Source organism: Clinocottus analis, unplaced genomic scaffold, assembly GCF_023055335.1.
Source record: "Clinocottus analis isolate CAN_PGR_092001 unplaced genomic scaffold, fCliAna1.0.p SCAF_4, whole genome shotgun sequence".
Lineage (NCBI taxonomy): Eukaryota > Metazoa > Chordata > Actinopteri > Perciformes > Cottidae > Clinocottus > Clinocottus analis.
In genome coordinates this window covers 23,810,071-23,826,052 of record NW_027176153.1, presented here as the reverse complement: position 1 = coordinate 23,826,052, position 15,982 = coordinate 23,810,071, and the positions used below count along the sequence as shown (strand labels likewise).

At 42.2% G+C, this 15,982-nt stretch overlaps 2 protein-coding genes across 4 annotated transcripts; one reads left to right on the top strand and one right to left on the bottom strand.

Moving 5' to 3' along the window:
* The first annotated feature begins 103 nt into the window (after positions 1–103).
* coq10a (coenzyme Q10A) lies at positions 104–5,162 on the top strand. 3 transcript variants are annotated; one of them, XM_068596934.1, is made up of 6 exons: positions 104–268; positions 617–796; positions 1,699–1,848; positions 1,958–2,150; positions 2,398–2,499; positions 2,796–5,162. In XM_068596934.1, the coding sequence occupies exons 2-6, from the start codon at positions 657–659 to the stop codon at positions 2,961–2,963; spliced, it is 753 nt and encodes a 250-aa protein (XP_068453035.1). In that variant the 5' UTR covers positions 104–268; positions 617–656; the 3' UTR covers positions 2,964–5,162. The 3 variants fall into 3 exon arrangements, with proteins under 3 accessions (XP_068453035.1, XP_068453034.1, XP_068453036.1); XM_068596935.1 differs by having other exon boundaries at positions 120–188; XM_068596933.1 differs by having other exon boundaries at positions 104–796.
* A 577-nt stretch (positions 5,163–5,739) lies between these two features.
* cs (citrate synthase) lies at positions 5,740–15,833 on the bottom strand. The gene is made up of 11 exons (XM_068596932.1): positions 15,683–15,833; positions 13,553–13,603; positions 13,194–13,301; positions 12,099–12,164; positions 11,029–11,160; positions 10,188–10,376; positions 9,869–10,068; positions 9,054–9,183; positions 8,746–8,847; positions 7,925–8,134; positions 5,740–7,818 (listed from the first exon to the last, which is right to left on the bottom strand). Exons 1-11 carry the CDS (start codon positions 15,731–15,733, stop codon positions 7,648–7,650), a joined length of 1,410 nt encoding a protein of 469 aa, XP_068453033.1. The 5' UTR covers positions 15,734–15,833; the 3' UTR covers positions 5,740–7,647.
* Between the last annotated feature and the right edge of the window lie 149 nt (positions 15,834–15,982).

The window sequence follows — 15,982 nt, the reverse complement described above, 5'->3', positions numbered from 1 at the left end:
GCTTGTACACTGCAAACACGAACAGATAAAATACAAATGCGCAACTTAAAACCCTTTAAGAAACATGAGCCTCCAACACAACGGGGGCAGCATTTCACCCGCAGCCGCCCGGCCCTACTAAAGAAGAAAGGAACGACTTGTCCCACCGGCGTTTTATTTAGACACAGAAGGTCGTCAGCAGCCGGGCGGTATTTGACAATAATTTTAAAAAAATAGCCCGAAATAACTTAAGTGTATTGAAAGTTTGTGAATATAAACGTGGAGTGATGTGAGTATTGCTGTGAAATTACAGAGCAGTGCGGCGGCTGGTCGCGTTTCTCCAGCCGGGGGCTGGTTATGAAACCCTGCTAGCGACCGTTGGCTAACGTTACCGATACGAACGTTGGTGACGAGCGGCGGCGGGATACGTCGTTAAAGGGACTAGACGCTACACCGCTTACTAGCTAACCGAGTTATAACCGAGTTAGCTACGAGCTAACCGAGCTAACCGAGTTAGCTCGTAGCTGCTATTACACCACCGTCGCCACTAACTAAAGCGGGGCGTTTGGACCGCGGGTCCTTGAATCCCACTGCCCAAAAAGAGAGAGAGAGAGAGCCCTTTGCTTTCGCTTCGCAGACCCAGGATCGGTCTTCCTCGAAACCGAGTGGCTGGTTTGATGGCAGCCACGGCCAGTGCCCGGCGGTTACCCATGGGCGTGCGGACGTTTAGCGACTTGCTCCAGATCGCCTCTGTGGGCTCCACTCGCTCGTGTCGCAGCGGGCTGCAAAGAGGAGGATGCCTGCGACAGAACATCAGGTGAGTCTGTCCTGGAAACACCTCAGAGTCCGACAACAACGAGTCAATGACACCGTCTCTTTTTTGCACCGAAGGTCACAATCGTCGTATTTATGTTATTTATAAAATGTGGCAAGAACTTATGTTTATAACCTATGTACCGTTAGCTAATGTAACCAGCAATACTTGATAATTCATAACACATGTGTTACATATTCAAGCAGAAGTTACCTGTAATGTAGAAGGTTGACGTTGTCTGAGTGTCAAATTATATTAAATAAATGGACCATTCACATTGTATTGTAATTTGAGTAATATAAGACCGACTCAGATAGGAGGTAGTTTATTCACATTTCACAAAGTTGAGTGAGAACCAGACATCACGTGACGAGAGAGCAACAGCTTGTTTATCCAAAGAACAACAACAAATATTTTATCTATGGCAGAAGCAATTGATGACAATGTATTTTGCATTATTTTTCTCCATCATGAATATTTTATTGCATAACTACCTACCTTACTACCTTTAAAAAAATAATAATATTGTGATATTATCTAAAGGCAATATCAGCTGATCTGATCCCCCAGTAAGTAGCTATGAATTAGTAATCCATAACACATTTTGGAAGATTCTACAAGTTTCCTACTGGAAAACATATTGCTAAACTGTAGTCTGAGCGGGTGTCAAATTTCCTAGTGTTTTGCTATTCACAGAAGAGGCCCAACTCGGAACACACCAGCACAGTCACAACACAGAGACCTTCCACGACCTCCTGGTTCAGCACATTATGTGTTCTCGTTGACACATTTAGTATCTGGAAAAGGGAACATGGTTGGCCTTTTATGTTGTGGACCGTGCCTGTGGCAGGTTGCTCTCTTTCCAGAATGTGGCTTACAGAAAAATCTATCTCTTACCTTTTTAGACACCTGTCGTCGTGCGGCATTTTGATGACCAGAACGCCCAAGGTGCTCTGCCTTCACGACTTGGACACAATGACGACGACTCCTCAAAGCAGAAACTTCATCAGTCTCACCAACAAAAGGAAGGAGTACTCCGAGCGTACAACGCTGGGGTAATTTTCCTGCATTTGCTACTAATAACTATCATTTATGTGTGTGTGTTTTTTGTCTGTGTGTGTGTGTATTTTTAATTCCTTAACCTTGCAATGCTTTCTGCCATAGGTTCTCTATGCAGGAAATGTATGATGTGGTGGCCAATGTTGACGATTACAAGCACTTTGTGCCCTGGTGTAAGAAGTCCCAGACCATCATGAAAAGAGCGGGCCACGCCAAAGCTCAACTTGAAGTCGGATTTCCTCCAGTGGTGGAGAGATACACGTCTATGATCACTAATGTCCGGCCTCATCTAGTCAAAGTAAGTGCCGGTACCTTGAAAAAGTCTCTTTTATATCTGATGTTTAACGTGATGTCGATGGTTGTGTTTGATGTTACTGCGATGTGTATGAGAATAAGTTTAAATGTCAGCACCTGACTGAAAGCAAAGCGGTCTAATACACAATTGTCAGTTTAAGCAAATCATGTTTTCGATGCCAACAAGCACTCATTGTTTATACGTCTTATTTCTAATCACATTATTTATTTCTCTTTTCGGGGGATTTTAGGCAGTGTGTACGGATGGAAAGCTATTCAATCACCTGGAGACGATATGGCGCTTTAGTCCTGGTATTCCTGGGTACCCTCGCACCTGCACGGTAGACTTTTCTGTAAGTAGCCTGCAGCTTGTGGTGAAAACGGTTAATTGCCAAAACTTAGACGAGGAGTTCAATACCATTCTCGAGTCTGTAGAGTAAATATGAAGCCTGAGCCAGCTGATACTTTGCTAGCTTTGCATAAAGACTGTCGGTAGCGAGCCTGTTCATACCTTTGGACAGAGCCACGCTCGCTGTTTCCTCCTTTTCCACTCTCTATGCTAAGCTAACTGTCTGCTAGTCAAAGCTTCAAATAAACGATAACAAGAAAGTTACTCTCTCTAAAGGGATTATTTTTGTATCTTCAACAGATATCCTTTGAGTTCCGCTCTTTGCTGCACTCCCAGTTAGCCACCATGTTCTTCGACGAGGTTGTAAAGCAGAACGTCGCCGCGTTCGTGCGGCGGGCCGGTAAGCTCTACGGCCCAGAGACTCGCATCCCGCGAGAGCTGATGTTTCACGAGGTGCATCAGACGTGATCTCAGCAGCTGTACGTTCTCATCTGGCCTTAAACCATACCAACCTTTTTATTCCCTTTTATCCACACACACACCTGCATGATGCCTCTTAATCACCCGTCACTTCACGACTCCAGCGGCACGTAGACACACTGGCCCCTGAGAATAATAAACATCCAACTCTACTAAACATCATGTTGGACTTCCTTCCTCAACACACTCGTTTATCTCCTCTGTGTGTTAAGTCTCTCCATTGTTTTTTTCTGTCTACCGCCACTCAAAGGATGCTTGTTTATCAGAAGGAACCCACCATGGCTCTCGCTTCCATAGCAGTTACAAGCTGTACTCATGTAAACCAAACTAAATCATTGCATGTTAACAACGGTGGAGTGGACTATTACTTAAAACGAAAAAGCAAAGGGACACCGAATAAAACAGCCTTTTGCTCTCGACAGGGATCAAGTCTTATCGCGTGATCTCAAGGTTGTTGTATGCCACACTGACACGTTATCAAATCTCAGTGCGTCAGCTGCTCATACCATACGAGGAAAGCAGAACCGTCGCCTCTACTTTTACCATTTACATTCGTTTCAAATTGAAGTTTCAATATGTTATTTGACATTGCATGGTGCAAAAGGGTGATTAATATCATGCCTGTTCATTTAGTCATCAGTGGACGTTTGCAAATTCTTAGTTTTATTGGGGTTCAAATTAGCGTGCCATGTTGGGGGCGTCGAGTGTTGTCACTGAATACCGCGACAACATCTTTGATGTGCAGCGTTTCCACAGGGAAGAAGGTCATTTCTTCATTAGTCAGCTGTGCCCTCCATTCACTTGAGCTTTGGGATGTTTTGCTTTAACTTGAATGTTCATATGCTGTGAGAATTTTGCTTTTTGGACATTAAAACTTGGCATGCCAATTTGAACAATGTCTTATTCTGCAGCCCAGAACAAGTAACTGTTATGAGAGTAACAGAGGCGGGGAACCTTAACTTTACCGTGGAATACTCTTAAAGGGAAATCTAGATCATATATATTTTTTTAGGTTAGCACTTAATCTACTTTATACCATATAATTTATTTTAGTAAACTGAGTTAACAAATTAAACGGATAACTGATGCGTTAACATCAATAATCAATGCATGCTTTTTGTATTTTACAGTTCACTGAAGGTCATCAGAAGGACGTTACATTTCTATCATGAACGTTGTTGCTATAATATTTACTTGTGGGCTGCAGAATAAAACATTATCAATCATTTATCATTGTCTATGGGTTTCATGCTTATTTTTTTGTGAAGTTTAGCTTTTATTTATATACATTATGATGCATTGATATAACTAACAAAGAGGCAAAAAAAACTGTTTATGGAGCATTATTTGTGCATGACTTAGGTTGGAATTGTTATTTAATTTGTAAGCATCTCGTGGCTTTATTCCACGATGGAGGGCTCCTGCGGTCCACTGAATGTATTTGTCGGCGCTTAGTGTTTAAATTGCAAAAGCTAAAAAGTCATCATGTGACCTCTGTCATAAAGGCAGTACATAATGTTCACATGCTCCAAGTCTCATATCCTAATAAAACAGTATTTTAAAAGCTGTTTTTTGTCCTCAAAGCTGACCTGCTTTATGTTCTCTGCTGCTTAGTTGATTGGAAATTAAGAATAATTGATCTTCAATGCATGAAGAATATTAATTCAATCTGCTCACTTTGACATAAAAACAAAGGAAAATCACTGTCAAACTTTTAAAAAAGATTGTTAAATGCCATTTTGAGTGTTAATGGATTAATTAATGCATAGCACTCATTGTCAGTAATGTTGCAACTTGCACTTTCGTCCCAAGTTTGTTGAAATATGTATATTTTCAGTATGTTGCCCAAAGATTGAATTTCTTGCCAAGTTTTTTTTTTTTCTTGTCGATGCTGATACTCTGTAAATCCAAAACAAACATTTTAATATAAGCCGAAGAAATGTTTAGAGTATTAAATGATCACCTCAGCTCTCCGGCCCCACAGTGACGACAATTGTGTGACTGAGCGTTGATCTCATGGTGGCAGTCCAGTACATATACAGCATCACTGTTGCTACAAAGGAATATATGATCATTTTTCATACACTTAAGCTCATATTTTTTTTCTGTCTAAAGCTTAAGGTGCATCATTGTAAATACTGTGTGTATTTCAGAGCTTTGTTATTTAAATAAAACATGTGGAATTTGTTCCTCTGTGTGCATTTTTTTAATTTATTCGCAGAGTCAAAGACATTTAAATGAAGCATTGCTGAACCTGAACGCCACCAACAGGATGGGTCCAGTGTCAAAAGGGCAGACATAGCTCTTCAAAAGGCAGCTGACCGGCACGAGAAACCAGAGCAGAGGGATGGTATGTGGGACAGTTATTAATAACAGCACAGAAGAGCTGGATGTTCGGACCGATCTTCTTTCATGTCTTTTGTATTTATGATCAAACTCGGGTCCAACAAAACATCTTGTTGCAGAGCGAGAAGTGAATAGATGGAGCTCCAGAAACGATCATCTCTGGGGATCCAAAAGTTTCCAAAATACATTTTTCTGATGCTGCATGTCTCAATGGGAGCGACTCAAAGTTTGAAGTAAATGCACCGACTCCCTTATATTTAGAAAATATGCGCATGACCCTGACCTCGCACTGCAGCGGTTGTGTATGCAAATAATTTAGAAATGTCACATAGTTGAAATGGTCTCCTTAAAGTGAGAGCAATGGTCTTATTTTACAGGCTCCTTTTTCTACACCTTTAAGAAAATAAGATCCAACAAGTGTTGTTAAAAACCTTTATTCTTTTTTTTTTTCCATTAGGTTTTCCTTAAGTTTATCTTGCCCTTTTGACCCATCCAGTCCCAATTCAAAGTGTTTCCCATGAATTCTCCCAGTTATCATGTACAACGATCACGTTCCTCTACGATCAAAATAACCACGACCCTTGAACACCCCACAAGAAAAAAAAAAAAAACTACAATAAAACAAATGCACCTGATAAAAAGCCAGAAAGGAAGATGGAAGCAGCGATTCAAACATCTGAGTGAATTACTGACTGACAAGAGAACCTTGGGGAGGGAAAAAGGATGCAAGAGCTTAAACTACAGAAAAATGGAGTGTTGACAAACCCAGAACTTAAGAGCAAGCTTGAAACATTCAAGTGAAATACCTGAAAAACCAACAGAGCAAGGCCAGAAATCGTGTATATACAAGATAGCTGCAGTTTTTCCTTTTTTTGTTCGTTGTCAGAATGTCTCAGCGGGACCGGACACGGTGAGTGTGATGGACACGACGTCATTGTTGGTAAACGATGGTAATCATTGTGGTCATTACAAGCGAGTGATCGCACAGAGCTCATACATTCAAGCTATACATATATATACGTATGTACACAAAGTATAAATAAAAACCACAAAATGAGCCCAAAGATTATAGTTTTATACATTTGCAAACACCAAAGTAACTGTAAAAAGGGACACACTCGACCAGGGCAGGGGTGTATAAGACTACAAATTAGGAAATCCAATCAAGCAAGTGCTCATTTTTGGAGTAGTTGATGTTTAAAAACGCTCTCCTGTGGGGATTAAGTCACAAACATACACTCAAATAAGACAGGACTTTCACAAATAAAAAGCCCCCTATCCCACTTTTCTATTCAAGCTTGCTCTTAATGATTTACGACAGGCTGCCAATTACAACACCCTTTGCTCAAATCTTTATAATTACTGTACATTCTTTATTCTCTACCATTCAGGAGACCTTTTGAGCAGAGACCCGTTAAAAAAAAAAACAGGAAAGCATGTTAACGAAGAAGAACCAATAGTTTATATATAGACAAGACAGTTATTTTGATCATAGAGGCAATACAGGTCGTGATATATATAAAAAAAAAAGTTGGAGAAAAAAGGAGGGACCAACGATTTAAAGGGGCAGTATCTTTTAACTGATTTTCACAATTTTTGAATATATATCTCAAAGAGCTTGGTAATTCTATTGGTAAGGACCTTAAGTGTAAACTGGAGTGTTCATAAATGGGAGTGAAACACATGGATAGACTGGGAGAGATGACATCTAGGACCATTGCATAGAAGAAACTAAGCGGGGCGCCTAAAATGGCGGGAAAAGGGTTATTTTTGCTTTGGAATATACTCTAAAAACAAAAAAATCACTGCGTTAGCCAAAAAGCAGCAACGGTTGAGTGCCGTATTTAATTTTAGAGCTTTAAACAAATACAAAGGAAGCATTTATTCACTTCCACAATTCCCTTTGAATGCCACTGCCTATTCATAGTTCAGACCCAGTGCCCAGTGACAAACACAGCACTGTACAGGGGATGCTAGCAGACTTATAATCATACATAATGAGCCTATTATGAGGTACACATATGCGTCTGAAGTTTTCCTCTCATGTTCCAAATGTGGAGACCCTACGGGAAAACTTGTCTTTTTAAACTAAACAGACTCAAACACTAAATGGTGTGAAGGTTAAAAAAAAGGCCCTCCTTTTTGTGAAATGACATTAAAAGTGTACTGTCTCTTTGAATCCCGTTGAATCCCTCGATTGGAAATGACAGGAGGAGGAGGAGGGAGGGGGGGGGGGTCGACCACTTATGTCTGCCTTTTTGATGTTTCCACCTTCTCCCACCCTTCACACTAACCCCCAGCTCTTTTTTTTCCCCCAGGCGGTTCTTCAGCCCGACTTGGCTCCCACCAGTGTCATCAGTCCATCCGTGCTCATGGACTTGGGGCGCTCCAGGGGGAAGCCCAGGGCTCGACTCCACACCAGCTGGGCCAGCACGCCGAGGGCCCGGGACACGCCGAACAGCACCGTGTAGTAATTCATCTCCGTCATCCCGTAATACTGCAGACGAATGAGAGAGAGAGAGAAAGAGAAAGAGAGAGTCAGGCCTGTAAGCCGCCGCCGCCGCCATGGAGCGACGAAAGCAAGATGGCCACACGCCTCTTACCTGCAGCAGCACTCCGCTGTGGGCGTCCACGTTGGGCCAGGGGTTCTTGGCCTTGCCCTGCTCCAGGAGCACGTCGGGCACGATCTTGTACAGCTGGGCGACCATCTTGAACAACGGGTCGCTGGGCAAGTGCTTCATGGCAAACTCGCGCTGACAGGTGTAACGCGGGTCGGTCTTCCTCAGGACGGCGTGGCCGTAGCCCGGCACCACCTACGAAGAGACACAACGTGTTCCTTGAACTTTTGAACTGTGCAACTCGTAATCTTTGCATAGCCTTTTAGAACAGGGTGTTATAGGTTAGCTAGTAATCTTCCTGTAAAAGAAATCTGGTATGTGTGGCTGTTGCAGAACTATATTAAGCCCGTCTGCAGGGAAGAACAGATGGATGTCTATCACATTTTTCTAAAGTTTTAAAATGCAGACTGTCAAATAATAAATAAATAAAAATATAAACACCTGAATAAGGTCCTTTTTGGGGAAAAAAATGTTATGACAAATATGAGCACCGATTTCCCTCCCAGGTTGATCCCAAAACTACTAGATGTGCTTATATTGATGACTAAAACTTCATTAACACGCATTTCGCATTGTATCACAGATATTAGTCACATATGGGATCATCACAAGGGGAAAAAAAGGGAGGAAATATAACTTTCCCCCAATTCTTTTTGCCTAAAAATACACAATTCATGACTGAAATAATAATATTAGTAGTTTTAATGATGCATTAAAGTTGCTTACATAGTGTTAGCAAGTTAAACAGGGTCACAGTTCCCTCTCTAACATCTATTTCTTATTGGTAAAGGAACTGGTGTCTTTACCCTTCCAGACTTCAGAGTGTTCCAGATGTAATCCCTCATCTTCTCATCAGAAACCTCTCCGCCCAGCTCCTTCTGCAGGGCCGTCAGCCACACCAGGACCTCCTGCCGAGTAGAATACAGTCATTAAAACACAAATAACATTAACTTAATGCATTCCAGATATAAGTGTCCCAGTAAGACACGGACACCAAAGCAGAAAAAAGTCCCGTGTGAAAGACGTGCCTATTGGGAGACGAGTTAATAAAACACTGCCTTTGACAAAAATTGCATTTTCTGCATGTGAAAATATTGATTTGCGTGGCACAAACCTGATTAGCCAGGCCGTGCAGAGGACCAGCCAGACCATTCATGGCAGCGCTGAAGGACAGGTAGGGGTCAGACAGCGCGCTGCCCACCAAGTGGCTGGTGTGAGCACTGACATTGCCTCCTTCGTGGTCACTGGAACATTACAAGATATAAAAATATACTTTCAAATAAAATAGACATAAAACATGGTACTCCAGCAATCCTCAAAAGTGAAATACATTCACCTCAGATAGCGCATTCTGCTTGGTGCATAGGTTTGATGCCATATCACAGTGTTTATTAGTGTACCTCTTTGAACTTGTGTGTGTAGCAGCCAGTTCAGGAAAGCAGTAGATTAACAGTAGAAGTTGCACCACAAACACTTTGCTCATGCACGGCTAAACAAGACCTTCATGCAAGGTGCCTCGAGTTATTGATGTAAACTAAACAATGTGTAATGCTCCAAATATTAACTCGCTGTTGCTCCAGAGTGCCTGTTTTATTGTTCTGATCATATTACTTCAAAATAAAAGCGTGCAATGTACTAGTTTTTACTTCATTATTGAATTTGCCGCATAATTCGATTAAGCAGTTCAATTTTCTCAACTTTCCTCAACCCTAGTTTTTACAGCTAACCTCCAGAGAAGACAGGCTATAGCGACACAAGGGCTACTTGAGCTAATATCAAATGTGATTGAGGTTTAAAATGAGACATTTTAGTTGCTAGCTTTACAAATAGCATCATCCAACAAAACCAGCTGTATGGTTCCCTCCTGCTCCTTCACCGTCTCCAAACCAAAGCTAGTTCATAATCTGACAGGTGAGCTTGACGTTGCACCTGTGGATGGTGAGGTAGAGCCTCATTAGCTCAGTGAACTCGGCGTCGCTGTAGCCCAGCATGTTGCTGAAGTTGTGGGACCAGTCCAGGTTCGAGTCGATGGCGCCGATGCTGCTCCCTTCGCGGTACAGGTTGCGGTAGATCTTGGCAGCAATGCAGGGCAGCTTAGCGATCAAGTCCATGGAGTCTTCATAGACAAACTAAGACAACCAACACAGAAGGGATGTAAAACATTACATGGCAATGCATTTACTAGTCAAAATATCTCACAACCACACCCGTTTAGAGATTTTCCGCAAGAGTGTCGACATGAACTCACCTCCCAGTACTTGGACTTGTGGACTCCCTCGGAGTATGCCCGCGCAAAGCTGCTTTCGCTGTTCAGGGCTGTGATGGCGGCGCTGAACTGAGACATGGGGTGTAGGTTTGTGGGGAAGTTATCCAACATGGTGACAACGTGAGAGGGCAGCGCCGCTCTCTTCGCCCACTCTTTGGACACCCAGTGGACCTGAGAGGAACCGGAGCACACAATGTGAGAGTGTGACTTACATTCGCACTTCTTTCAACGTCTGGTTGATAAGATAACAATGTCTGCTACATGTACAAGTATGTGAAATAAAACCCCAGAGCCAATGTTTCTTTTACAAGTAGAAGGAAAATAGTTTGTTCAGGAGAAACAGATAGATTTCACTTATCCTGCAGATGCATTAAGAAACAGAATATCAGAGAACAAAAGGGGAAAGAAGGGAAAAAAGTGAAAAGTTGTCAACAGCTATAAAAGGTGAAGGCTTATCAGTCAGGTGACCCTTTTACGACTGTTCAAAGAGACTCCTTTAAATGCGTAATGCAAGTTTCTTGTTCCCCAGTTAAAAAGCAATCTTCAGTTTATATAAGATGATTTTCTGGAGTCATACATAACTGACAAAGTCATAACCAGAACACCTTGTGATCCACATTACCATGTACATAACAAGGCAATTAGATAAAGTGCCTCTTTGAACTCTTGGAAACATATGTCACCTGTAACAGTGTGTGTGCGTGTGTGCGTGTCCTTCGATACCAGCATCGACAGATGGAGCGAATGAACAGCTGCACAGCCCTCCCTCGTTACAGCTCGGGCATAATTATCTTTGAAGCTCCAGCGCTCCTCTGCCGCTCACCTGCTCCTCAGTGGGCACCTGTCCTGTGACCAGCAGCCAGAAGAGGCCCTCAGGCAGCGGCTCTTCACCTCCTGGAGCTTTAGGCAGCAACTTCTGACACTCTGGGATGCTGTAGCCCCGGAAACGGATGCCCTGTGTATCAAGGGAGAGGGAGAGAAAAATATACAAAATTATCCTAAAATGCACCATCAAGAGAGGGATGACGAGGTGTCTACATGAGCTCCAACGGCACCAATGCATATGTAAATCCATGTGGGGGCCGGTTAAAGGACTGGTGACCCTCCTTAAATTAGTATTTGTTTTTTACAGCCTGACAGCAATCAAGGAATCCAATGCGCTAACAAACAATAGACACAATCTGCATCTGCGGCCGATGCAGGACTGAACGTAAGGATTAGACGTGCTACCTGCTCGTCTACCCATCTGTGCTTATTTGGCCAGTGCACTCATTGCTTGACACCAGTCTTAAGATACGTTGATTAATGACTCATTCATTTGGGGGGAGCGGCTTTGCAAGGAGGCCTGAAGGGACAGGCCGTCCATCTTGTCGACTTTCCTTCTAGATTTAGTGACTTTGGAAGAGTTTCAGTGAGATTTTTTTTCTTTTAAACCTTTATTAGTCTCTCAGAGAGGAAATTACAGGATTACAGCAGCATTGGTCACAGTAATAAGATACAAAAGAATCAATATAAATAAAGAGTCAAACTGTAATAAAAACAGATAAAAAATGTAAAAAATCTAGCAGTAAAAAAGAATATTAAGTTACAGATGGATTAAAATATACAGATGGAATAAAAAATTGGTATAAAAAGGACTTAAATGGTACAATATTCAAAGTGAATATTGTACCAGGACATGAATTACAGTGTTCACAGTGCTGAGGGTACGACGGCATAGTTTTTCAAGATGACCAACTACGCCTCGAAGAAGATATACGACGACAGTGCTGCTCTGTAAACAAAGCTCTCAACTTCATTAAGATAAGTGCCTCTGCGGCCGGCAAATCTCCAAAGAGTATTCAAATGATAAAACCACCAGAAGGCTTTCAATCACTTTTGAGGGAAACTGACCTCGTCAGGATCCAACACAGAGGTCTCGTACACCAGACCCTTCATCCCCCGCATGCCTCCGTAGATCTGTGGATGAAAACACAAGCATATGGTGACAGAACATAAAAACAGTCTTGTTTAAACCATACAATGGTGTGTTTGCAGTAACAACAGTTATGCAACATTGGACCTTTAAAGAAAGGCAAAATCCTCTGAAGGAATCCCAACAGACAATTTCGGCAACCAAATCTTTATTTTATTGATTCAATATTTTGTTATTGCTGTGAAGCATTGATTAATTTAATCACTGTATGTTATAACGACGCTTTCTCTGAATTGGATAATCAATATATTTACTGAAGTAGTTCCCTTCAAACTTTAAATGGTCTGGACATGGATTTATTTAAATCACAAGATTAATATGGAGTTAAGATAATCGCTGGCCGATGTATTTTTCAATTAGCGTCAAATCAAAAAGATTTACACACTGTAACGACAGTTTGTTACGTAAGTTTAAGTCGATGCTTTTTGGTTTGTGTGTAGCAGTTGTGCAGTCGTGAAAATCCATGTCCAATTTGTAGAGCTTGCTGAGCATCACATTGTTTGGTCTCCATCTAAAATACTTCGTCACTAATGATGATTGTGGATCGCTGCAGCTTGTTTTTTTATGACCGGGCGCAGTCGTTCTTGCAAATTCTCCACTAAAACGCGCTTTACAAATAGGCCTATTTTAGTAACGGGTTGACTGGAATGGGCCACAGCAAAATGCTTACTCGTGGTTGTTGAAAGTAAAACAAACCGAAGTTATTCTGCTGTCAGTTCTTTAGAAATTCGACATGTCGACACAAAGCAGCACAGCTTCATATTGTGGCCTGATGGAGATCACCGAACGGTGATATGTGACCGGATACCTCCGTAAATAAGGCTGTGCAGGCCTAGACGGATTAGGTGACGCCAATGTGCCCTTGTCTAATCCACATCACTGTAGACGGCCTAGATGCTCGCTCCTTCCTTCCTTCACGGACAGTGGATCACAAGCATCTTGGCTTTGTTGTTCTAATTTTATTCTGATCCCCTTGACACATTTAACCGTCTAACACCTCAAGAGTCACTCACCATGTCGACAGAAACCTGTCCTATGTTGGTTTTGCCATACTGTTGTTTAAAGTTCTTGATCCGGGTCTGTTCTTTAGGGATGAGGTCTGCCAGGATATCCTTCAGATTCTGGAGAAAGAAAATGTGCAATCAGTCAAGCCCTTGAACCAACATCTCGTCTTTAAGTAAAACACATTCCTCCAACGTGAATCGGGGTTAACTAAACAGACTTTATGTAAACATTTTAGTAAAGAAATATCTGTCGATCCACAAAGGTCAGCGTGTACTCGCGAACACAAACAAGTGTCTTTTCCAAATGCCACAGCATAATAACCAATTCATGAATTTGAAGCAAGGTGACTACTCTGGAGTATACTTACTGTTGTTGATGCGCTGGCATTTCTGGCAGCCACAAGGAAGGAGGTGGCATTCTGTGGAGCAGAGAACAAAATAAAAGGACTATTAGGAGCATTGCGAGCACAACCACAAAACCTAATAAAAAAAAGTTAAGACCACAGCAGAATCTCCATGCTTCTAATGCTCCTTACATATCAACCTAGACAACCAGCTCACATCATAAGACACGTTTTCAGACCAAATAGAGAAGTTATTTTTTATTGATGGTCCTCCAATTAACATAATCCATTAACTAAATTACTCTAAATTATAAATCCTTTATTCCTTCCTTACATTGACAAGCGCTTCCTCTCTAAAAATACATGAAGTGTTTAATTATCTCCATTTTCATCAATTTGGAACAGAGTTGGCTGTTGGTTACTTTCTCTCCAATTCATTCAAGTTAATTGAGATGAGGTGGCTGGAAAGATTAATACTAACAGCTGCAACGAGTAAGTACTGATGAGGCTCGCCAGTAAAAAATAAAACAAAATCACTCATTACACAGAGAGACCATACATTTTCCTATGATAAAAGGTGGGACAAGACTCTGGGATGTAAGACCGATTAAAATAACAAACACCGGCCCTGTTTATGAAAGTGTTCGGAGACTAGTAATCTCATTGAAAGCTCAGTTGTGAAATTGAGCTTCCTGCTGCTCACTAGTGAAACAAGACACGTCTGCCGGCTTATCAAAATTATCAATGGGGGAAAAAGGGAGGAGTCTGAGCCTCGGGAACAGGGGACGGCTGGCACCGCTCACAATGGGATCCCCTTCCTTGTGAAGCCTCAACAAAAAACAAAAAGGTGGGATATTGCGTCAGAACACACACACGCACACACTACACAGCCAAGTGAGAGATTACATAACAGCTCAGGGCCTAAAATATAGAGCAGCAGTTTTACTCAGTCACTCCTAACGTCCTGCCTGGGAGAAAGGTTAGCTGCAACTATAAGAAACACATGGAAGTGCTCTTAAGTAAAATAAACTAAACATACAACCTGGTTGAAGATACTTTGTTGATAGTATGCAAACACACATTAACTTCTGAAAAAAAATATTTCACCCGAGGCCAGAAACCATATTGACAGTGACACCACCACACATGATTAGTGTCCCTGCTCTCAGAGCAGGAATCACATGATTTTCAACAAACAACACATTTCATGGCCAAGAATAATGTGCTCACTGATATCTGCAGAGTCCTTATTACAAGACTGATAACAGGGAGACGATACCCCCACTTCAAGGAAGGCCATTTAAGGAGAAGTGGGGGGGGGGGGGGTGCAGGGTCATTCAGTGTCAGCAATGTAGGATGAGAGGTCAGTGGAGTAAACACCTGGTTACAGTCACTGGAAGGTTACAGTCAAGTCAGCACATTTATCAGTGATTTTAAGTGTTTCAACATAGGAAGCCTTGTGGTTAATTATTAAAGCAATATATTAATCGCATGATAAAAGCTGCCATCTGAGGCAACACATGTCAAACTAATGCTGGATGTCTGAATCCAGACTAAAACACGGTTTCCACAGGGTTGTGTGTCACATTTTGGAGAACACGCAGAATATTAGGGCGAACCTCCACCGACGATGTGACGTTAGAGAACTTTGAGTTCTCAACCTGAAGGTCGACGGGGTTTAAGAGTTGAGACCAGAGTTAATCAGTGTCTGAAGCCGACCATAAATAACACTTATTGACTGATAACAAAAGAGACTGGATATGCGAAGTAGGCCCGATTTCAAACTGTCTAACGTAAGTCACCTAACGTCTGGGGAAAGAAACATGTCCAAACAGGCGGTGACGATACCAGGCCAGCACAGGGACATGCTAGCTAACAAGAGTTCGCCAACAGTAAAACGCAAACGTAGTCATTACAGCATCACTGTATAAAACATCGAGACATCGAGGATACTTTTAAAAGCCGTCACACTGTTTTTCGAAATTATCAGCCGAGCTCCCGGTCACCATGGTTCACGGTGTGACTGACAGGGCTAAGCTAGCTCGCGCTCACTAGCTCGCCTCGCTAGCCCGCTAAACTGACGTTAGCTTCAGTAGACAGCGTTAACAACTTTGACTTCTAAAGTGGCATCAATGCCGTTTCAAGTCCTCTTACCTTTGAATTGAGAAGTTTAGGCGCTAACCTACTGACAGTCAGAAACGACATTGTGTCTGTGTGACTCTGTTATTTCCAATTGTTCTTTAAAACTAGGGAAGCCGCTGCCAGTGCACCACGGAGCTGGTTGAAGGTGCCCCTCCAGAAAGCAGAAGGTTGAAGGGGGATTCAGGCCCGCACCTAGCGCGGTGTTGATTGGACGATGGGCTGGGTCAGGCGCAAAGCGTAAAAGGATTTGATTGGCTGAGAGGCTTTTAGGTTAGCGCTGATTGGATAACAGCTCTTTCTCTGTCAGTGACG

Bases quoted from the DNA above. Each gene is read 5' to 3' on its own strand.
- coq10a (XM_068596934.1), top strand. From the start codon at position 657: ATGGCAGCCACGGCCAGTGCCCGGCGGTTACCCATGGGCGTGCGGACG. The intron at 797-1,698 runs GTGAGTCTGTCC...TTACCTTTTTAG, and splicing joins TGCCTGCGACAGAACATCAG to ACACCTGTCGTCGTGCGGCA. The intron at 1,849-1,957 runs GTAATTTTCCTG...TTTCTGCCATAG, and splicing joins TCCGAGCGTACAACGCTGGG to GTTCTCTATGCAGGAAATGT.
- cs (XM_068596932.1), bottom strand. From the start codon at position 15,733: ATGTCGTTTCTGACTGTCAGTAGGTTAGCGCCTAAACTTCTCAATTCA. The intron at 13,302-13,552 runs GTAAGTATACTC...TTCTTTCTCCAG, and splicing joins ATGCCAGCGCATCAACAACA to AATCTGAAGGATATCCTGGC. The intron at 10,377-11,028 runs GTGAGCGGCAGA...GGTTCCTCTCAG, and splicing joins AGGTGCCCACTGAGGAGCAG to GTCCACTGGGTGTCCAAAGA.